The sequence below is a fragment of the Canis lupus genome, chromosome 16, assembly GCF_011100685.1.
Source record: "Canis lupus familiaris isolate Mischka breed German Shepherd chromosome 16, alternate assembly UU_Cfam_GSD_1.0, whole genome shotgun sequence".
Classification (NCBI taxonomy): Eukaryota; Metazoa; Chordata; class Mammalia; order Carnivora; family Canidae; genus Canis; species Canis lupus.
In genome coordinates, this window is record NC_049237.1 from 12480528 (window position 1) to 12504237 (window position 23710).

Consider the following 23710-nt stretch of genomic DNA (forward strand, 5'->3'; position numbering starts at 1 on the left):
AATTTTCCAACAAAGAAAAAAGCCCTGGGCCTAATGGTTTCACTGGTGAGTTCTGCCAGACATTTAAAGAGGAACTAATACTGGTCATTCTTAAACTTTTCCCAAAAATTGGAAGTCATTCTAAAAGGCCAGCATTCCATGAGGCCAGCATTAGGCTGGTTCCAATGCCAAAGACAGTATAAGAACACTACAGACCAATACCTCTCATTTATTCTGATGCAAAAGTCCTCAACAAAATACAATCAAACAAAATCTAGCACAATTAAGAGGGTTATAAACCATGATAAGGTGGGGATATATTCCTGGATTGCAAAGATGGTTTAACATAAAAATATGAGCAATTTAATGTGTCCTATCAACAGAATGTAGGATAGAAATCACATGATACCTCAACTGATGCAGAAAAAGCATTTGACAAAATTCACCTTTTCATGACAAAAACAATTAACCTAGGAAGGAGACTACCTCAACGTGATAAAGACTGTATGTGAAAAATTCACAGTGAACGTCATACTTAGTGGTCAAAGTGAAAGTTTTTCCTGTATGATGAGCAACAAGGCAAATGCCCACTTTTATCACTTCAACACATTATTGGATGTTCCAGCGATAGCAGTCAGCCAAGAAAAAGAAGAGACAGCTAAATAGAAATAGAAAAAGTAAAATTATCTTTTTTTTGTAGATAGTATGTCTTATATGTAGAAAGTTCTAGGAATCCCACTCACAAAATAAAGTTAGAACTAATAAATGAATTCAGTACAGGGTACAAAGTCAACACACAGAAATGAGTTCTAGTTCTGTATGTGAGCATGAACAGTTGAAAAGGAAATTACAAAAACAATTCTATTTACTACATCATCCAGAAAAATAAAATACTTAGGAATTCCTAAGCAAGGAAGCTTAAGATTTATACAAAACTGCAAGGAAACTGCAAAACATTGCTGAGAGAAATTAAAGACCCATAAATGAATGAAAACGCATCCCATATACATGGATTGGAAGACAATATTATTAAAAGGTCACTTTTACCCAAAACTGGAACACATTCAATGCATTACATATCAACATCCCAGTGATTTTTTTTTTTAAAGATTTTTATTTATTCATGAGAGAGACAGAAGCAGAGACTTGGAGAAGCAGGCTCCATTCCAGGAGCTCGGGATCCTGACCTGAGCCAAAGGCAAACACTCAACCACTGAGCCACCCAGGTGTCCCCCCCCCCTTTTTTTTTAAGATCTATTTTCTTACTTTAGAGAGAGAATAAGCAGAAAGGGCAGAGGTTGAGAGAGGGAGAGAATCTCAAGCAGACTCCATGCTGAGCATAGAGCCCAACTTGGGGCTTGATCTGACCACACTGAGGTCATGACCTGAGCTGAAACCAAGAGTTGGCCATTTAACCAACTGCGCCACCCAGGTGCCCCAGTGATGTGATGTATTGTCTGTTTGTTTGTTTCTTGCAGATAGAAAAACCCATCCTAATATTCACATGGAATCTCAGAGGGCCCCAGATGGCCAAAATAATCTTGAAAAAAGAATAGAACTGGAGGACCCACAGTTAGTAATTTTAAAACATAACTGTAAATCTGCAATAATGTAAACAGTGTGGGATTGGCATGAAGACAGATATATATATAGTCCAGTAGAATAGAAAAGAGAACCCAAAAATAAACTGTCAAATACAAGGTCAAATGATTTTTAACAAGGGTACCAAGACCATTCTGAGGGGGAAAGAACAGTCTTCAACAAATGGTGCTGGGAAAACGGTATCTACATGCAAAAGAATGAAGTTGGACCCTTACCTAATGCCATACTCAAAAATTTAAAATGGAGCAATGACCTAAATATAAGACCTAAAACAATTATTGACCATAAATAAAATGAGAAACTTAGGCAAGCTCAAGAAGATAAGTTTATTCAGGAATAATAGAGGAACTACAGTTTGGAAGAAGCAAACTATAGCATGCTACAGGCAAGTCCATTAAAGGTTTTTGGTAGATTGTATTTATGGGTTGTTCCATTATGGGAATGGAAAGGGGGGAAAGTTCAGTTAGAGTCTGCAGAAGTCAAAAACAGAGGAAACCAGCCTTGAAAATGTTCCATTGCAAACAAAATCATCCCAGTCACCTGAGCAAAGCTCAAGTCATCCCATTTGTGAGATCAATCCAATTTGCATTCGTTACTCTGGCAAAACTTGCCAAGGTCTATATAGTACAACCTCTGATCATCCCCCAATGCAAGAAAGCTTGAACACTATCCACTTTCTGTAAATCAGACATTCACAGGACTCAGTCTTTTAGTCCTTAGGTTTATCATCCCGGGGTACATGTGTGAGATTCTCCATCTTATATTCTCCGGTTCTATTTTAGATTGAAATTCTTTGACACAACAAAACCATTTAAAGAAAATACATGACTAAAGCTTTACAACATTGAATTTGGCAGTGATTTCTTGGATAGGACACCAGAAGCACAGGTAACAAAAGAAAAAATAGACCCTTTGGACTTAATGAAAATTTTAAAATTTTGTGACTCTGAAGACTCTGTCCAGAGTAAAAAGGCAACCCACAGAATGGGAGAAAACATTTGCAAATCATGTATCTGAGAAAGGGTTAATAACCATAATGTATAGAAAACTCCTAAAGCTCAACAACAAAATCAAATATCCCAACTCAAAAATAGGAAAAGGACTGTAATAGACATTTTTGCAAGGAAGATAGATGAATGGTCATTGAACACATGAAAAGATGCTGAACATCACTAATCATTAGGAAAATGCAAATCAAAATTATAATGAGATACTTCCTTGCACCCATTAGTATGGCTACTATCAAAAAAGCAGAAAACAGTATCACAAATTCTACTGAAACTAACACTATACTATATTTTAACTAACTAGACTGTAAATAAAAACTTGAAACATCTAAAGAAGAGAGGGAAAGAAACAGAACCATAAGAAAGAAGCAGAACGCAATAAAGCGTAGGAAGGCATGTGGAAAAATTAGAACCCTTGTGCTCTATAGGTGGGCATAAAAAATGGCATAGCCACTGGGAAAACAGCATGGAGGCTCCTCAAAAATTAAAAACAGAATTACCATATGATCTATCAGTCCCACTCCTGGGTATATACAGCAAAAAGAATTGAAAGCATATCTTGAAGAGGTATTTGTGCACTTATGTCTGAGCTCACAGTAGCTTAAACATGGAAGCAGTCCAAGTGTCTATGTCCAGGTGTGCATAGACAAGCAAAATGTGATATAAATGCAAAGTAACGTTATTCAGTATTAAAAAGGAAGGAAAAGAACTCTTAAGATTCCACTTACATGAGGTATTTAGAGCAGCCAAAATTATAATGACAGGGAGGGAGGGAGAAAATGGGGAGGTTAGTGGTATAGAATTTTCAGTTTTATAAAATGAAAAGAGATGGGGATAAATGGTAGTAATGGTTGTTGTACAACAATCTGGAATGTATTTAATAGCACTGAACTGTGCACTTATACAAATGGTTAAGCCAGTAGATTTTATATTAAGCCTACCACAATAAAAAAAATTTAGAAAATATTACAAATTCATCTCATCTGTACTGTTTCAGTCTATTGATGGTGCCACCACCAAATTAATCTTTCCAACACTGCTTTGTTTATATCATTTCTATGCTCAACGATTTCTCTTGGTCTCTGATGTCTACCCTTTATCCTTACCTTCCACTGTTGTCAAAATCCTCTGTTAGCTAAACTAATTACTTAACTAATTAATTAACTTTCTCCCAAACCCGTCTATGACCTTTTGATGCCTGCGTGATGCACTTGCTCTTCCTTTAATGTTCTTTCCTCCTTTTTCCCTTCCCTTTCTTAATATGTAAATCTTTTTAAGGATTTCTTTAAATTTGAACTCTCTTAGGAAATGTTTAATTGCCTCACTTATAGTGACTTTGGTGACTTAACTTTCTTTTAAAGACCTCTGATATTTATGGTTTAAACAATTCGTTTAGTAATTGACACTGGTTGGTATTTGTGGGTGTGTACCTATCTCATTTTCCCAAGTGTCTCCAAACTTAGTGGGTTCAAAGCTGTAATCTTAAAAGGATTTCTAATACCCATTTCACTTAAAATGAATTGATTTATTGCTGCTACGTAAAAATAATAACTAAAGATGCTACTTAGAAAATTCCAGACCTATCTGTCAAGAGTCAAGAGCATCTGGTAATGTTTATGCAGAAGATATACTTGGTATTCTGATTGGGTACTAGCTCTTGTTAAATTTTTCTAGAGCAATTAAACGTGGTACCAGTCAGTAAGTTGTCTGTCTGTCAGGGTAACTTAGTAACTTAGTATGTATGTCTAGCCAGTAAAATAATTTTGCAAAATTTGGAATCTTATTTTGTTTTTTCTATACTACTATATCAGAATCAGTATTAGTATTTGGGTACTAATACTTAACCTTTTATCCATGTGCTAGGTTAAATAAAGTTAGTTATGGAAATGCCTCACTAGGTCACTGTTAGAATGCTTGTGAACATTTTGTTTTGTTTTTAAGTCAGCAATTCTGTGACTGTAAATAGTATAGTCTTTACTGTACTTTACTATCGTACTGCATTTTCTCTATGGAAGTCAGGTTTTTGTCTTTGTTTAAGGGTAGATTGCACAACAGTTTCTGTTTTGTGTGTGTGCATTTATACACATATGCCTTCTCTAGAGTTGTAAGTAGAATATTGAAGTAGTAAAGGAAATTTATTGCTCTTAAGAAAATGTGGAGAACATTTGAGTGACTTTTATGCTTTCTGTTAAACACCTGGAAAAATAAGGGAGTATTATTTCAAGAATTTAAATGGGGAATGTGTTTAACATGTGCACAAAACGAAATAATGAATTAAATTTTTGACCTACTATAGTAGTACTCATTTTAAGCAGTACCTTTTTTGTTTTATAAGTTATTGTTTCACCCATTGTTTTTGGAGAATCTAATTAGAATTGTAAGTTGTTCATGGGTAGGGATTTGATCTTATATTTCTTTGTATACTCAACATCTCAGCCAGTATCTTTACATCACAGTGCATCAACAAATATTAGGATGATAAAATGTCTATTTATTCTGGCTTTTGGGTTTGTGTGTGTGTGTGTGTAAGAATTATTTTACTCTGATTTTATTGGATGTGTTTTTTGTTTTTTGTTTTTTTACAGCCCCATTGACAAACCTTCAGATTCTCTCAGTATAGGGAATGGTGATAATTCCCAGCAGGTAAGATTTTGATTCTATATCATTTCATTTATCTTCCATTCCCTGAAACAAGGCATTCTATGCAAGTAAATTTTCTGGATAGTGGAAAATACTTTAAATACTGAATGCCTTCTTCAGTCTTGATTTTAAGAGTTGTTTCTCTGCTGTATGCTCCCCATGTTGCCTTTTGTCAACCTTAATTTTGTTTCTCACAATGTTCTTGCCCCAACAGTTTTCCCTTTCCCCAAATGACTATGGGCTTTGAGATAATAAACCAAATAGTTCAGTGCAGAGTTGTATCCACATTGATACTGAGTAAAGTCCTGATCTTGTATCCTGCTTTGTAACATCTTGTCCAGTTGCTAGTTTTTCACTGCATAAGTTTCTGTACACCTTCTTATATTGGTACAAAAAATATGTAGTTCTAATCTGTTCCATAAAGAATGGCCAGTTCCCCACAATGTTTATGAGAAATTTCGAGATCTAAAATGCACTGCTTTTCCAGAATTTCTGCTCATAGGTTCCATAAAAGAATTTGAAAATCTGTACATCCCTTGTATATTTTAGGCTAGTATTAAAGATTCTTTTTATAGTAAGTTAAAAATAGTTGTAAAGGATGTAATTTTTAGGATATTGGTAAATATTGATTTTTTAAATAAAAGCACTATATTGCTTTTTAATAAGTAAGAGATTTAGGTATCAGAAATCATTCATTTAAAAAAAAACTGCATGCTTTCTTTTAACATTCAAATTTTACATCATTCCATGTTCTTCTTGAACTCATTCTTCTATTTCTACTGCCATCACAGGATTTTATCTTAATACAATATAGTTAATTCTTGACAGGCATATACTTCTCTCAAAAATAGACATGTATTTTGAATTGGAAACAATATTTTTTTTCCTGACACAAGGCTTTAAATGCCAATTTTCTTTCTTCTTTTTAAAATTTTTTAGAAGGATTTATTTATTTGAGAGAAAGAGTAAAGGCACAGTGGAGAGGAGAAGAGGGGAGGGAGAAACTTAAACAGACTCCTCGGTGAGCACAGAGCCTGCTACAGGGCTCAATCTAAGTACCCTGAGATCATAACCTGAGCCAAAACCAAGAGTCAGATGCTTAAGTGACTGCACCATCCTGGCGACCCCCCCTCCCGCCCCCGATCTTTCTTTCTTCTGAATTTTTATTCATTGTTTTGATATGGTCAGAATCTAGTCATGAGTCATTCTCATCACCTGTCTGAATATTTCTAATATTATTTCTGTTGCTCCCAGAAAGTTTTTGCTCTTGGTCAAAACACTATAGTTAGATCCCAAAGAGTGAGCGATATTCTTTTTGTAAAGTGAGAGAAGATAGCTTCTGAAAGGAGAGGAGGCTGGCTTAGTCTTTTCAAGGAGGGTCAGTTTTAGAAAAGAGTACATATGTACTTGATGGATTTTTTGAAAATTCATGTTCTTGTAAAAAAGTCTTTAAGCACCCCACTTTGAAACCACTGTTCTAATACCTTTCATTGCAGGCCTTTTTAATGGTGACTTATTAAAGTGTATAAACTTGTATTGATTATTCTTTTCTTTTCCTATTTTATTTAGATATCTAACAGTGATACGCCTTCACCACCACCTGGTTTATCAAAATCCAATCCAGTCATCCCCATCAGTTCATCCAATCACAGTGCACGGTCTCCTTTTGAAGGGGCAGTAACTGAGTCACAGTCGTTATTCTCAGATAATTTTCGCCATCCCAACCCGATCCCAAGTGGGCTTCCTCCTTTCCCCAGCTCCCCACAGACATCTAGTGACTGGCCTACAGCACCAGAGCCACAGAGTCTCTTCACATCAGGTATACAACGATACTAACTGCATGTTAATAATTTCACTCAGGTTGAAATGAGACCTTGCAGGATGTGTTTTTACTCCTTTAAGCCACCTCTACTCCCTTTTTCATAAAGTTGTAAACATTTAAACTGCATTGGAATAGGATAATAAGTAAATTGTGTGACCTAGGACTTACTGTGTTGACAGATTTCTCTAGAAATCACGGGTTAGATCATTTTTCTGATAATAAAATGCTTATTCCTCTAGGAATTATTAAGGGCTTACATTTTTAACCTTATTTGTGTTTATATAGTTAAATTTAAGATTTTTTTTCTCCAGCCGACAAAGAGGTATGTTACTTAATATTGAAAGTTACATTTTGACATTTTTGAGCCATTTTCATTTTTATTCATTATAAGTTTTCTTATTGATGTGAAGGATGGCATAGAATTAACATTGAAAATATAACACCTATTATCAGTGGAGCAGACAATTTTAAAAAATACATAAAGTTTAAGTAGATATTTTTTTCATTAAGTTACTTTATTTTTTTCCTGGTAGTATATAAAGCAAATATTCAAAATCACTTAGACTTTGCCTTTGATAAATACATTTTGATAAAGTCTAAAAATAGACTTTACTAATTGAATTCTCTTACAATCATGTAATACCTTATTTCATTGAAATGACTTCTTCCATGTTTTGGTTGTGAATAGCTGAAGGTATAATTTGGGTTTCAAGTATTTTGTTTTCTTCAATTACCAAAATCTGTATCATTCATTTTTTATTGGTAACTTAAGAATGCAATCATTGGTAGAAGTATATGAGACCTTTTATAATATGATAATGTGCTAAGAAGGCATACAGCCTTTGGATATATTTGCCTTTATCTTGTAATACGATGTGTTTAACTTTCACTAGTATAACTTTCCTGAAGTGTACAAGTGAACTGCGTATTTTCAATTTATTACCAATTGTGTTCCCAACAGAAACAATCCCAGTATCATCCTCTACAGACTGGCAAGCAGCATTTGGCTTTGGTTCTTCTAAACAACCAGAGGATGACTTGGGTTTTGACCCCTTTGATGTCACTCGAAAAGCCTTAGCAGACCTGATTGAAAAGGAACTGTCAGTCCAAGACCAGCCTTCCCTCTCGCCCACATCTCTTCAGAACTCCTCTTCACACACTACAACCGCCAAAGGTCCGGGCTCTGGATTCCTGCATCCTGCTGCACCGACAAATGCCAACTCTCTCAATAGTACCTTTTCAGTCTTGCCACAGAGGTTCCCTCAATTTCAGCAGCACCGAGCAGTTTATAATTCATTCAGTTTTCCAGGCCAGGCAGCCCGCTATCCTTGGATGGCCTTTCCACGCAATAGCATCATGCACTTGAACCACACAGCAAACCCCACCTCAAATAGTAATTTCTTGGACTTGAATCTCCCGCCACAGCACAACACAGGTCTGGGAGGGATCCCTATAGCAGGTAGGTTCATTTATAGCCTTTGAGAATTTGTGAATAACTCATGCCTTCAGGTTGTTGGGTGGGAAGGAAGGGAATTTTTGAATAACAGAGAGTACTTATTATTCTTGGAAATTTCTATGGGGAAAAAAAAGTCCTTATCATCATCTAAAAAATTTTTAATTGGATGGATGCCTTGTAATATTGAGCTTTATAAGGATGGTGGAGTATTATACCTAATTATAACCTGGAAGCATTTTATTTAACAGGGTAGTTACCATACTTTCATATGGAATATAAATGCACAAAGAAAAAGAAAAAAATGGGCTCTGAAATCATGGTGCTGGAAAGTCCAACACCATGGTACAAATTCTGATTATACATTCTAAAAGTAAACTGATTCAAAAAAATTTTTTTGAGATGGTACTTAGTGAGAGCATGAGGGACAAAGCCACTCTTTGACTACTTTTGGCAATTACTTATACAAAAGTATAAGTGTATCTGACTGATACACATGCGCAAACACACACACACACACACGTAAACTGGGCTATATGTTAATAAAGTACTTAATATTTGAGAACTCTGTTTATTAATGTTTCACAGATAACGTGTATACTTTCTGTGAAAAAGCAGTTGTTTAAGGAAAGATACTTTCCCTTTTGGTCTGTCATGTTTTTATTTCTATGGAAAATGTTAGGTTCTTTAAGAGTGATACCAGAATACTTCTGGTTTTGTACTGCTACCCTTGAAGGTTTCAGAACTTTTGGGTTTTAAGGTCCCATATAACATTTATTAGATCAAGTGACTTCTGTATCTAAAGAAATCCTTCTTGTTAATTTTATTTTTTTTTCAAATTTATTTAATTTGGGCTTTAGAAATAGATGACTAGTAAAAGAGAATTTCTCTCTCTTCTGATTCTCAAGTAGAATAGAATAGTCCCTCACAATGTTACATAACTCATAAAATTATTTGTTATCCCTTGTCATGGCCTTTAAGATATGGCATGGCACAGTCTTACTGTAATAATGTGCTGTTACCAGCAGGTTGTTTGTTCTCTTGTTTTTAGTAAGATTGATAGGTGAATTTGGAGAGATCCATCAGAGTTCTTTGACTCTGTTCTTTTTGTGATCAACCACATTTCATTTTCAAGACAAGTAGATGGGTTAAGGGAATATGGTTTGTGGCTTTTGATACAGTGAAGTTTACAGTTGATAAAGTGAAGTTACTTTATATAAATATGATAGCACCAATCTATTGGTTCATCTTTCAGTGGGATTCATGATATTTGTTCATTTGATTATGGTAGTTAGTAGGTAATTCAGAGTGACATTTTTCAGTCTTCTCCTTCTAATGTGATACTCACTTGTGAAACACTTAAGTATTGAGTTCCTGATACTGCTTTTTTAATCTTCCATTCACGACAGCATGTTAGAGTGTAATTTTGTTTTGTTTTGCTTTAATCATTTAGAAATGTGGCATTTTAATGACTAGTAGTGTATTTCATGACCAGTAACAACATTAAGAGTTAAAGTTCCCCTAAATATCCTAAACATTCAAAAATAAAATATTAAACCAATTACAGTGAATATTTGGGTTCTTGTTTGCCCAACAATGAACTAGGCCATGTGGTTAATATAAAAGAACTATAAAATATGGATACTATTTCCAGGAATTTTGCAGTGTAGTTGAAGAAATAATATTATGTATGAGAGTGGTAACTGTATGATAACTGGAATCTGAGAGATTATCAGATGAGGCTATAATTGTTGGGAAGGCTTCATTGAAGTAGGAATTGATCTGTACTGTGGTATCTTGGATTTGGGTTAGTGGGGAAAAGAGAGACCTTTTATACTGATGGGAACTCCTGAATAAAGATGTGAAGACAGGAATTAGTATGTCATTTCATTAAGAAGCAATAAAACTGCCTTCAGTAATGGGAGGTGCTTCATGTATAAATAGAATGGATGAGAACTTGGGGAACTCTGACAGCAAGGCAACATAGTATGGACTTGATATGTTAGGAAGAAGGGTGCCTTTGGGGGATGATAGTTCTTAGCTATCTTCATTGTATACTTTTATTTGACTTACTACATGACTATCTTCAGTAAGTTATCCGTTCTTCTGATTTCACAGTTACCATATTGTCCATTAGCACAAAAAGAATAATTTTAACCCAAATATTTCAAACCAGTATATATTGTGAAAACGCCACAGTGGTCATGAATAATTACTGATTTGTGAGTATAGTTGTCCTCATGTTAGTCATTTGAAATCTTCATCTAAACTAGATACTTTATAAAAAAAATGTGGCATTAAATTATGGTATTATTCTGTGGGTTTTCCTTTTAAAATATACTCAACTATAGAACATAAAATACTTTTTTTCCCCAGAAATTCTAAGAATGAAGTTACCAACTTGTAGGTCCTGAATCATTGTCATATTTTCTGGGAGGTTGGGAGAGTTTGTTATTTCAGATTTTCTGTTTTTGTCTGTGCATACTTGTTTGATATTTAAATGGTGACTTATGAATAAGCTTATTATTAGGTTACTTTTAAGTCTCTGATGAGAAATTTTAGTTTTAATGCACCAAAAGATTTAAAATTGTTAAGAGTTAGAATACTCTCATGTCCTATAAATATTAGGGAGATATCTCAGGAAGCTGAATGTGCTAAGTCTCAAAACAGAATAGTTATATAATTATAGCCAGATCATTTGGGACTTTCAGTAATAATTAGAAATGACAGAAAGTGAAATTCTGGAAAACTATGTATATTTTAACTGTGTCTAATATGAAGCAATTTAATACCTAGGCAATATCTGCCTCCCCCACCCCTAATTATAAATCATTTGTACTTGGGTTGAACTATTGAAGTAGGTTCAACTTTGTACCCTGCAATGAATATCATGGTATCTTACCAGGGGAGCTGTTGGTGAAGTGCTTCATTAACGGAGAGTACCTACTGTTTCTATGATACCTGCCACTTTAAGATATGCTTAGACTGGAAAAGGCATGTATATTTATTTATTCTTTAGATACGTAGAGCAAAACAGGGTCCCTGACCTTTAAGAACAAATAACTCAGGTGTCACTCACCTATATATCTTACAGATACCATGTCTATATTTATTATATATTTGTATTTAAACTTTTAGTGTTGGTTTGTTTCAGTTAGATTATTAAAAATTGTTATATCTGAAACCTATCATGGGAAGGACAGTTGCCAGAAGTTTGACAGAAATGCGGCTTCCATTTCTTATGCCTACATGAAAACTTTTTTTTTTTTTTTTTTTTGCTTAAGATTAGTTATTTCCTTAATTTGGCAAAATCTTTTTACTATCATTTTCTTGGCTGCACATCCAGTTTGCTAACCGTAGAAGGATTTTTGAAATAAATATTCTTGAGGGAAACCTTTGATTAGTGGAAAATTATAGTAGGTCCCTTCAGATATTTTTTATTATTGGAACCATGTGTTTGTTTTTGTTTAAGAAGTGACTTTTCCTAAAAAGTGACTTATCTTGTTCAGCTCCTTCTTTTAGAAATAGCAAATCTATGTTCCAGGTTAAATAATTTATTAAAAATCAAACATTCAATTAGTAGTAGTAGTAGTAGTACCACCCAGATCCCACATTCAAAATGAAATGTTTTTCCACTCCAACATTGATGTTCACCTTCACAAATGAAGATCACTGGCTTGTACTTTAACTTGGCTTTCTTCCTATAGTAATTGATTGTTGCTCTCACACCCTTGCAGATTCCTTTTCATCATTAGTATATATTCCTGAGACAATTGGCCCAGCTCAGGGGTATGGCCTATAGCTTACAAAATAGAATGAAGTTTATCAACTTGAAAAAAAATGAATGTCTTGCGTAGTCCTTATTAGTATCATGTTCTCACCAGAAACCCTATGTAAAGTTTTTTCTACACAGCCTCCTTGCTGTGTACTTGGAGTTTATAGAATCTTGGCCAATTTACTGAAAATTATGAAATAACCTGTTCTAAAGGCTGAGAGTCTTTCTTCATATTGTCAGTTAAATATTTCCAAATGTAATTTTGCAAATTTATTTTTCAAAGGACTCTGCCAAGATGTTTTTATTCCATAACACTAAAAATTATTTGGAAAACAAATAATAGTCTCAGTCTGTAAGCATTGTTGTTTTAAGATATGCTTAGAAAAATATTTGAAACTGTTTAGGATTGGATTTTTTTCGTGTTTTCATGAAAGGACATTTTTCTTTAAATTTTATTACTGAATTAGCTATTCTAACAGTGACTTGAATGGATTTTGAGTCATGTGTGAAACAAGTCACTTATAGTCCAGTAATTATTGATTATAATTAGACCTGACCTCCTTTCATGTATAGTTCTCTGACCTAGAAGTAGTCATCTCGCTTTCAGTCAATTGGATCATTTTACTCCTTTGATCCCTTCAGAAGTACACAGTGAATTTCCAGATGCTATATGGTAAATTAATATTTATATTGTTATTTTTTATAAATATAATTTCTGATTTTAAAACACGGATTTGTCATTTTTCCTTTTAAAAGCATGTTTTCACACCTGTGAACTTATTTTTAATTTTTTTCCCAAAATACTGTTAGAGAAGTATCTGAAGTGAAAAGGGGTCCAATTGACTTGGAAAAGAATGGCTTTCCTGGTCTCTCTTTTTTTTTTTTTCTTTTCTTTTATTTATAAAATAAAAATCTAAAATCTATTATATTTGTTCTTATATCTGACATAGTATTAAATTGAAGGGTGTGTTTATAGTGTAACTACTTTGTAGGTACTTGATAAGTTTATATTTTAAAATTCATGTCTTGTTTCACACCCGGATTCCAGCCATTAAGCATGTATTTTATATATGTATCAGTATTCCAAATATTGAAATCATTTTTAAAGGGACTGTTAACAAATCTAGTCACCCATAACTAGACCATGACTGACTTTTCCACAGGGGAAGAAGAGGTGAAGGTTTCGACCATGCCACTGTCAGCCTCTTCCCATTCATTACAACAAGGACAGCAGCCTACAAGTCTCCACACTACTGTGGCCTGACAACAGAACTGAGAGGAGAGGATTAGACTCTGGGGTGCTTGCATGGGCAACCGGATTTTTTGCATGATTCCTTTCTGATTTTGCATTTAATGTATACACCCAAAAGAGCCAATATAAACGTTCCTCATGCCTACAACTAGTGTGTTACCTCGTAGTTGCTAAAGTATTTCTTCATTAGGCCTTTAACACTATTTATTAGCATAATAATTTTGGCATTGTTTCTCATGAGTGATACTATTTTTAACTCACACAAATAAACTTGTAGTACTAATTAAGATCCCAGATGAGATTAGCTAGAATTGTTCTTATTTTGGCTCTATTATTGAAATTATGCAAAGATAATGGTAGTTCCTTGTTTTCTGATTTGTGAAAAAAAATGGTAATATCCTAATATACTCATGAAAAATTTGAAAATTAAGATAATGTCTATTGCATTTCTTTGAGTACTTGAGAAGAAAGAAAACATATAAAACAAAATTGGTGGTGTTGTTTAATGCTCAGAAGGATGTTGTCAGCAATTATTTTTAGTTGTATGGATTTATATCCTATATTAATGCATTACATGTTTAGAAACTGTTTTTGTTGTCTCTCATTTGCACATTTGCACTTTCTTTTGAATGGTTGTTAATTATATATAGAAGGTTAATTATTATAGCCTAAATGCAATATCTCTTTTCTAATGCACTGCCTAGTATACCAGGAAATGCCTCAGAAACAGAATTTCAACTTACAGTTGATTTATCAGAAACTTGAATATGGGGTAAACATTGTATGTGAGAAGCAACCGTAGTAGTGTAACATTTTTATTGAACAAACAGTAGTTCTGTGAGATATCTGTTTGGAAGCTTCGTTGTTTAATAATTGAAATGTGATAATAAATCTATATTACAAGTACCTGGCCAGAATGAGACTAAAGTGGAGGAAAAAGAGATTGAGGATCCTCTAAAATTAGGCCATGTAAGTTGTAGGTAATTTTGCTCACTGAGGATAGTGAAGTACTTTATTAGGACATAATATGAATTAATGTTTTTGAATAATACACAATTTTTTGAAATAATTTTAAAGCTGATAATGAAAGAAAATAAGACTGAAATCAATTCTGAGCAGCAGATAAAAGCTGATTCAGAAAACATGACCATATTCTGCTAAATTAAGTATCTGGGAAGACAGATCTCCTCTTGATGTTTTCAAAAAACAATTGTGATAAAAGATATGCCTTTATTTGTTAAAATATTAAAAGAGTAATGTGAATACCAAAAAAGGAAGCCTAAGTATTTAAAATAATAATTATTATTTAAAACTACATTATTACAAAATGATACTTAATATCATGTTGGAGTTTTCAAGGTTACCTCTCTATATATAAAGTCTGATTATTTTCTGTTAGATATAACACAACAAATGGAATGGCTTTGTCCATAGGTATAGTGGGGAAACTAAAATCTATTCTTAGATATCCTTTGATCTGCTTAACTGAAGTGTAGGAACAGCTAATTATGTAGCCACTTAAATTATTTTTGTTAGATTCTACATAAGTGACAATTTCTAATTTCTATTAAAAAGTGACTTTAGGGCAGCATTACAAGAAATTTAGAAACTGCAAATAGAATATTATAGACTTATTAGACAGAAGCCTTTTATCATGGGTTAATTATGGTTTCATTTTTGTTGTAAGAGGCCAAGACATCCATGTAATGTCTCTTCTGTGGTGCTAAGGTTCCTAGGCTTTGGGCTCCCAATAAGGAAGCTTATTAGTACATAGCTTTCTCCAGCCAGCAATGCAAGCCTTTCATCGCCTGGATCTTCTTACAAAGACAGATGGTTTGCTCCCATTTACTTTATTTCTCTGTGTTGAGAAAGAGATACATCTGTTGAACAATGCTTTTTTCCTGTGGTACACTTTATCTCTCCTTTCTCTTTCCTAGCCAGGGTTGAAAAACTGTCAGGTAGTTTGTCTAGACTTGCTAGAACCCAAAACTCTCTTCCTGCCTACTTCTCCATCCTTCATAATTTTGACACACACCATACATGAGGAAAATGCTTCTTGGGCACTTAGGCTTCAGCTTATTTTCACACAGAATAGCTAAAGATTATCCTTTAACTTTGTAATTTCAAGCCCTTGTAAACCTAGAATAATAAGCCTCACTGTTTACTTAATATTTCATATAGTGTGTTTTTTTAAGTAATGGTAATTAATTATATTAAAAGCACAGAAGAAATTACACAACACATAAAAGAAAGTATCACTTCACATAGCAAGTAAGTTGATGAAGCCAAATGATGGTAAAGAATGAAAAGATTATAAAAAACCAGATTAGTTTTTGTTACATTCCTACATGATTGATATATCATGCACAAGGGAAGCTTTTTATGCTTTTACATCCTTTTAAAAAGTAACTAGTCTGTTTCTTAAATCAGTGATTTTAGAAGCTAGAGTTCAGAACCCTTTGGATGTACTAGCAAAGTTCTGATTTTGTACGTATGTACAGTTGTCCCCTTTTTTCTGGGGAGAAAATCCATAGTTATCAGACTTATAAAGGGCTTGGTAACACCCCAGCCTCCCACCCCTGGAAGAGAAGTTAAGAGCTGCTACCTTAAATGGCTTTAGTGCCACTGTAGGAAATAGAGATCTGGAGTGAATAATTTAAGTCATGATGAGTGTCAAGTGCCTCTTTTTATTTTCTTAAAAATTCCATTAGAAAATGTTTTCTGATTAATAATATTTTCCTTTTCATTCCACTGTCACATTTTTTTTCCAGGTGGTGCTTTTATGTACTCTGTCCCTATTACAACAAAATATTAGTCAAATATTTGAGTGCCTGTTCTGTATAGTGACCTTTTTAGTTAGGTCTTAAGAGTTGAATAAAGCATAGATCCTATCATCAGGGGTAACAGAATGTGACAGTTGTTTTTTTTTTTAATATTTTATTTATTCATTCATGAGAGAGAGAGAGAGAGAGAGGCAGAACACAGGCAGAAGGAGAAGCAGGCTCCGTGCAGGGAGCCCGACGTGGGACTCGATCCTGGGACTCCAGGATCACGCCCTGGGCCAAAGGCAGGCACTAAACCACTGAGCCACCCAGGGATCCCAGAATTTTATCTCAAATTGTTTTATCTCAAATTGTTTCTGTAGAGTCAGCTCTTAATATATTTTAACAAGAACAGCTGTAGTGGTCGAGATTCATCATTCATCGCTCAGACAGTGGCAACCTAGGATATTAAGTAGTGATACCTGAAATTTTAAAATACATGATAATTTGAAGGGAGTGAAAAAAATAATAGTAGGGAAGACATACATCCATGATTCTGATTTAAGTATCTTAGTCGTGTGTGTATGCGCATGTTTCCTAGTGTTCTGGGTGTTAAGTAGAGCTTTCTATATATATGTTCTTTTAAAGAAAACATTTGGATGCATTCTGTCTGTGCACATTTTTACTCACATTGTTCCTATTTGTACGGTGTTCCAAGCACCTTCAAGATTGCCAGAGTTCTCTTCTGCTGTGATACAGGTCCATAAGGGAGCTACTCCGGCAGAGGCATTGCCTCAGAAAGCCAAGAAAAAGGAATGAATTGCAGGTGCATAGAAATCTTACAAAATGAAGACCACCGTGTTATTTGTGCATACATTAAAAACTGGGGATGTTTTATCTTGTTGAGTCATAAGGTTTTAGATTTTTCTGTTTATTTGATCTTGAAGTTTTCCCAAATCTGCTTAATTGGCTTTAAGAGATGGATATCATACAATTGAAAACACAATAACGTTTTTAAAAGATCATCTTATAAAGAAGTGATAACCCAAAAGAACGTCTTTTTTTTTTTTTTTTTTTTTTTTTTATAAAATATGGACCAAAGTCAGTTATCCAGCATCAAGCTAGTCCTTCTGCCCTTAGTGCTCTTCCTCCTCTCGAATGAGTACCTACTGCATTGTCTCCTTGTGCTAAGTAAATGGCAGGAATATATGCAGGTATTTACACATGAAATGTTTAGTAAACTAATCAAATGCTATGCTGATAGAAAAGTAAAAATGGGAATTAAAAAAGTTAATGTAAGCTGGTTCAGGGGAAGGCTTCATAACAAAAGTATGGGGCTTTTTGATTTTGAAGGATGGCTGAAATTTAGAGGATATAGGGGAGAAATTTAATAAAGAGAACAGACTAAACAAAAAACCAGAGACAGAGATTGGAGTGGTCTCTAGTGATTAGGAGAGAAGGACAGTAAGGAGATGGACTTGTTTGAGGTATACAGGTGGAATAAGTGTACAATAGTTTACTGGAAACTAGGAAGGATAGTTTAGTCTTGATATGGATGTGGTCAATGGTAGAGAAATCTAGGTTCTTTGCTAAATATGTAACTTGATTGTAGCATTTTAAAAAGATTAATTTGGTGTTGTGTTTGCTTAAAATTAGGGCCACTTAGAAAACATTTCCCAGTATGTATATTGCTGGGCATTGCAAATAAGATAGCCTGGATTAGAACAGTGGTAGTAGGAATGGAGAAGAAATTGTGAACTACAAGCCAGAAAACATAAGATCTAAGAAAAGGCCTACGTGTCTGGAGACCTTTAAAAATGTGACTTTCGTAAAGGTAAAGATGGAAGCCAGATTCCTAGGATTCGTGAGGAAATGTCAAGGTTATGGATGCAGCAATCATTGATAACTTACTTAGAACATTTGGAAGCTAAGGGAAAGAGAAAAACAAGATGCTTACTAGATGGGTGGTAGATCTTAGAATTAATCGCTTTAAGGTATGATGGATAAATATTTAAAAGCAGAACATATAGAGCCATTTGAGAGGAAGAGATGGACAGTGCTAAAGAGAAGGCAGGCTATTCCAGTAGGGTAACAGATTTCTGTAGTGCCTGGAAGAGATAAGCTCCTGGGATGAGGTTAGGTTATGGGCTTAGCTATAGAGAAGAGGGCATTGTTCTTTGTAAGAACAACCAGAAAATCTAGGAAAGAGAAGGTGAGATTAGAGAAAATGAGAACATGGGAAGGGACTCATATCAGTAATTATCAAATGCATATTGTGTGAGAATAGGGGTAAAGAGTGGAGTTGGGACTCTGTAAAGAAAGGCAATTAAATTAACTTCTGAGAATGAGCCTGGTAGAAATGCCTCCGAAATTCAAGAATTGCTGAGTAAAGATAAGGATCAAATTAAAAACTTTTAGAATCCAAATATGTATGGTTTCGTATGTTTCTCTGGTTCTGCACAAAGCATCAAAGGCAAAGCAAATATTGAGAGTTTAGTTAGAAGGTGAAGAAGACAACATTGAAATACATAATCTTGTGGTCAAGAAGAGTCCACTAAGGCAAGAAAGAACCAATGACGTGAGTGTGTTGAAGGGAGTTCAATGACTTTAGGTTTTGGTGAGGTCAAAGAACAGATACAGTGTTTTTAAGGGAATGAAAGATTAGGGACTGTGGTCACTGTGATCACCATTCAGTGCTGAATGACGATTGAGACCAGAGAAAGGATGGTAGATAAACGTCTAACATCAAGGCTGGAGTTGGAAAGGAGGCTAGCTTTCCTAGCCCCTGTGGTCTCTCATTCTACCCCCTTTCCCTCCAGCCGTTTCTTGAGATTAAGAAAGCACACTGTATTAGAGAGAATTGTAGAAAGCTTGATACCGCTTGGGGAATCCTGGGTGAGGTGTAAATTAATAAATTACATTAAATGTAATTTGATGACCCAAAGGAAAACTTCCCCTGTGGGATAAAGAGTCCTTTCTCAGCACAGTAGGGGATTATGGAAGCAGAATTCAGGGAAAGCTTGGGAAGAGCCAGGGATGAGACTGGACAGGTAAAGGTAAGCTGAGTGAGTGTGAGGGATGGTAGACATGTTACTTCTTATGTGGAAGATTGAGAGTCAGTGGGTCTGGTAGTTGAAGAGCTCATGTTGCAAGTATGAGCTAGTTTCTCCCAAGCATACATATAAACTGAAAAGAACTAGCTCTTCTTATTTGGTTGTACCAGGTCCTTCTGCTTTATTTATATAGCAAATTGGAATTAAAAGCAGTAGATTAGTGAAGAGTGGAAGAGAGAGAAATTCAGAATTTTATTATAACAGGATATAAAAATATTTTGACAGTTTGCCCCTAAAGAGAATGTGGCATGTGAATAGATATAAACCTACAAGTTATTGAACTAATCTGTTCTTTCATTTTATATATTTAGATGTGACCTTTAGGAAAAATTTCTGAAGATAGAGTGAAACAGGGATAGGGATTAATAGCAAATATGCCTAGTTTGGAAGCACTTTTAATTTACTGACACTAGAATATTTTTAAATTTACTGGACTTGATCCATATATGTCAGCTGACATTTCAATTATGTCATTTAAAAGTGATAATATTTCAAAGTACAAGTCATGCTCAAGACTACTAGGTGTGAAACCATGCTGCTGGATCAAGAAGCCACTGCTCCTTCGATCTCCTATTTGCTCCGTGATTTGCAACCATGAGTCTTATTCTTAGCAACCGTATGTTGCTGGACATACCAGCCTTTTAATACCAGCTTCCTTAGTTACGAGCTTTTTCCCAAAGAATCACTCTTGAGAATTCTAGATTCCCTGAGAGAATCTATTCTGGTCCATAGTGTTTTAGAGAGTCTGGGTTTGAGTTCCACAGAAATCTAGTTTTTACCTGTTAGGTACCTAAGCCATCTAAGCTACTTGAGAATTGAACTGAAGTACCTAGAGCTTTTGTGAAACAGCTGGATGGAAGTTGTAGTTAAAGAACCAGTCCATTCTCTCCAGGTTCCCTCAGACCTGTACATCCTAAGGCAGTGATTGACTTTGTTCTTGGTCCACTTCACACGTACAATGATGCTAAGGGTTCCTGGAAGCTCCTAACTGATGCAGGAACGTACCATGCTTAGAACAGTTTTGTTGTTCCAGCTCCTGTTTGGTATTCAGACCCACTGTTGTGCTCTGTTACAAAGCTACACTACAAAAGCTTTCCCCTCCCCGCTCCATAAAATTTACAAAGCCTTTTAAAAGCACCGAGTACCTTTTTTTGTTGTTGTTAAATTGAGGTAAAATTCACAGAATATACAATTTACTACTTTAAAGTGTACAAGTCAGTGATCTAGTACTGTACTTTAATTATCTCACTATTAATAGCAAAATAAATAACCCACTCCAGCTGTGAGTTTTTTTTTTTTTTTTAATATACCACCCTCTGAAAAAGGGAAGAAGGCAAGGAGCTATAGCTAAAAAAGCTTTAGGTTACATGTTTTCAATAAAAAAAAGATACATGTTTTCCTGAGTAGGTAAAAATGTTTGAAGCAACCATTTAAATAGTTTTGAAATAGCAATAATAGGCTTTCTGTCTTCATGACATTTGATTCGCATCATGTAAGAAATGATTTGCTTAGCAGAGCTATATTATTAAGCTAGTCTCTCTATGGGTATGAGGTTGAATGTGTGTGTGTGCACACATTGGTTTATATTTAGTAATTTTCATTTAAATCCTCCGCTTAGTGTAGCAGAGGGGAAAAAGCCTCTGGCTATTTTTCTGCGACGTTTCATGTATTTATCCCTGCTATATTCTGCTTAATTTATATGTTCAGGATAAATGATGCATTTATAGTCTCTTTCTTTTCTTTTTTTCTTTTTTTTCTTTTCTTTTCTTTTCTTTCTTTTCTTTTCTTCTTTTCTTCTTTTCTTTTCTTTCTTTTCTTTTCTTTTCTTTTCTTTTCTTTTCTTTTCTTTTCTTTTCTTTTCTTTTCTTTCTTTCTTGTTTCCTTTCTTTCTTAAGACCCTATTTAAAATACACAGCAAGGTTACAATACTGGTGCCTATCTCATCCCGGCCATATTTTATCTGAACAAATATTTTCATAGCTTTGTCTCACCAGATTTCACTCTCACTAGTAAGCATACTCATTCTGTGTCATACTCTTTGAGAAAACCTAAGGAAAGGATAATAAAACTTCTATTAGAATAAGTTTCAGAGCTTTGAAATCTGTCATACTCTTTGTCTGCCTTTTAAAGACCAAGTAATAGTAATAATAATAATAAACAGGGCTCAGAAGGATTGTGATTTGCCCATAATCACATTCTAACAACAATTTAAAATTCTCTTAGCCCTCATCATCTGAATTTGCCTTCATACATAACTCAAGGAGAAGAAAACTTCAAGATTCAGAATATGTCTCTTCTCTAAACTTTGTTGTGTCTTACAGTTTGATTATTATAATAGTTCTTACAAGTCAAGGTATTTCAACTGAATCAGTGCACATAAGGAATTGAAGGCTTTCAAAGTGTCTATCTACTGATGACTGTTATCACAGATCCTGTAAGTTGTAGAAACTGGTATTAAATGTGACCTGGTGATCTTGGAGTACTATAGTGAAGGATCGGGGTGTGTGTGTCAACCTAGCAGGTACTCGTATTATGGACTTTAATTACCAGCCTCAGAACTGAAAGAGTAAAACAGAGGTGGAATTACATTTACCCAGGATTTTTCTACAGTGCCAAAGAGCATTTAAGGACCACCATGCATGATCACTAGACCGGTGACATCTCTAATATTACAGAATGAAAAAAATATCTTATAGTAATGGCACCAAGATGTACTACACTCACACTAAAGCTGTCATCTCAGACTTATCTTGAAGAAGTCTTGTATATGCTACACCATGTAAAATGATAGTGTATCTGCTGATAATGTTTCAATCAAGGAGGTGGTTGTTTTCAGCATAATGAAACAGAGGGAAAGCTCCACAAGGATTTAAAGATGATAATACCATCACCATCTCCAAGAAGAAATGCAGGAAAACTGACTGCAATCAACTTTTGTAGCCTTGTGCTGTTTCCTTATATGGTGAGATCTTATCCCAAGGACTGTGCTAACATTTACACTGTGTTATCAAGTCTTGCATACTGAAATTGTGTGTCTTTGGAGCAGAATATAGTGATCTGGAACATTACTGGGATGTTTTTAAGCGTTGTCATTTTATATGTTGACATTTTTAAGAAGACTGATACCCTGAAGCTGTTTATTTTTTCCTTTATTACATCTATAAATCGAGTATCCAGCTAATGGTAAAGGATGTCCAGAGTTTTGACATCATCAACCAAAGTAGGAAGCTCTTTATTGGCTTTAAGCAGAATGTTGGGCTACATACCGTTGCTCCACTTATGTTAAAATATAAGATTTAATTAAAAGTTATAAATATGGACGACTGCCATATATGCCCTAACAGGCACCCTCCCCAACCCCTCGTTTAGGGTAAGATTTGCTATCAGGTATGTTTCTTTTTACTTCTACACCCTTCGTATTCCTTAATTAATACATTAATAATAATAACCATTGTTACCCAGATATGTATAACAACATATCTTGAGTTTTAACATAGTCCGTGCTGTTATGTGTAAACTCTCAAGACATCAGCTATATTTTAACTGATAGCTGATTGGGATGAAGCCTATTAGTAAAATAAGCAGAGATCTCATAATCTCCAAATACATATGTACATCCCTGCAACCTTTGTTTTATAACACACTTTGAAGTTTTAATTCTTGACCATCATGAGTCTTATTCTTATACCTTGTACTCACTTCTCTGTTTTTTTTTCTTTCTTTGGACAAAGAAGAAAATCATCTTTTCCCCCTGTAAATTTTACAATTAATGAGGGAGTTCTCAACTAGAACTTAACATGCACCCCCCTGTATGATTCTCCCTACAAGTTACCCAACAGGTCTGATTTTCCCTTTTCAAACGAGAAAGCTCTCCCTCTCTGGCTGCTGAGTGTTTATTCAAGTCTCTGTGATCAGTCACCTCCGAGTTACCTCCCCAATAACCAGTCTACCATCTTCAGCTTATTTCCAAACTGGCATTTAGTTTTAAGTGATCATACTTCTTCTTTTTTTTTATTTTTCTTTCTCTCTTAAAACAGGGCATTTAAACAGAAAGCATAGTCTGAGTTTTGAAGTAAAGTAACAACCACTGCAACTGCGAAACGTTGAATTGGTAAAGATTTTTTGACCCTGTAAGACTGGTATTATCCACTTTCCCCAACTTCTGAGTTATTCTAGCTCTTTTAAAAATCATTTAATATTTCTAAACAATATGACTAAAATTCAGTGTTTTGCAAATATGTGTGACTTTTAATAGAATTTAAATTTTTTTTCACTGAAATGTTCTAGTTGAGTATAAAGCTTCAG

The 23710-nt window shown here is 34.6% G+C and overlaps 1 protein-coding gene across 7 annotated transcripts in view; it reads left to right on the forward strand.

Moving 5' to 3' along the window:
• Nucleotides 1-23710, forward strand: part of CNOT4 (CCR4-NOT transcription complex subunit 4) — a 136838-nt gene that overhangs the window by 97308 nt on the left and 15820 nt on the right. For 5 of the 7 annotated variants that reach the window (XM_038559457.1, XM_038559456.1, XM_038559458.1 and 2 more), the window contains 3 exons: nucleotides 5174-5231; nucleotides 6798-7047; nucleotides 8012-8509. In XM_038559457.1, coding sequence (XP_038415385.1) covers nucleotides 5174-5231; nucleotides 6798-7047; nucleotides 8012-8509 — 806 coding nt within the window. Of the gene's footprint in view, nucleotides 1-5173; nucleotides 5232-6797; nucleotides 7048-8011; nucleotides 8510-13441; nucleotides 22474-23710 lie in introns of those variants that run through there. The other 2 variants (XM_038559461.1, XM_038559462.1) reach the window with 1 other exon arrangement.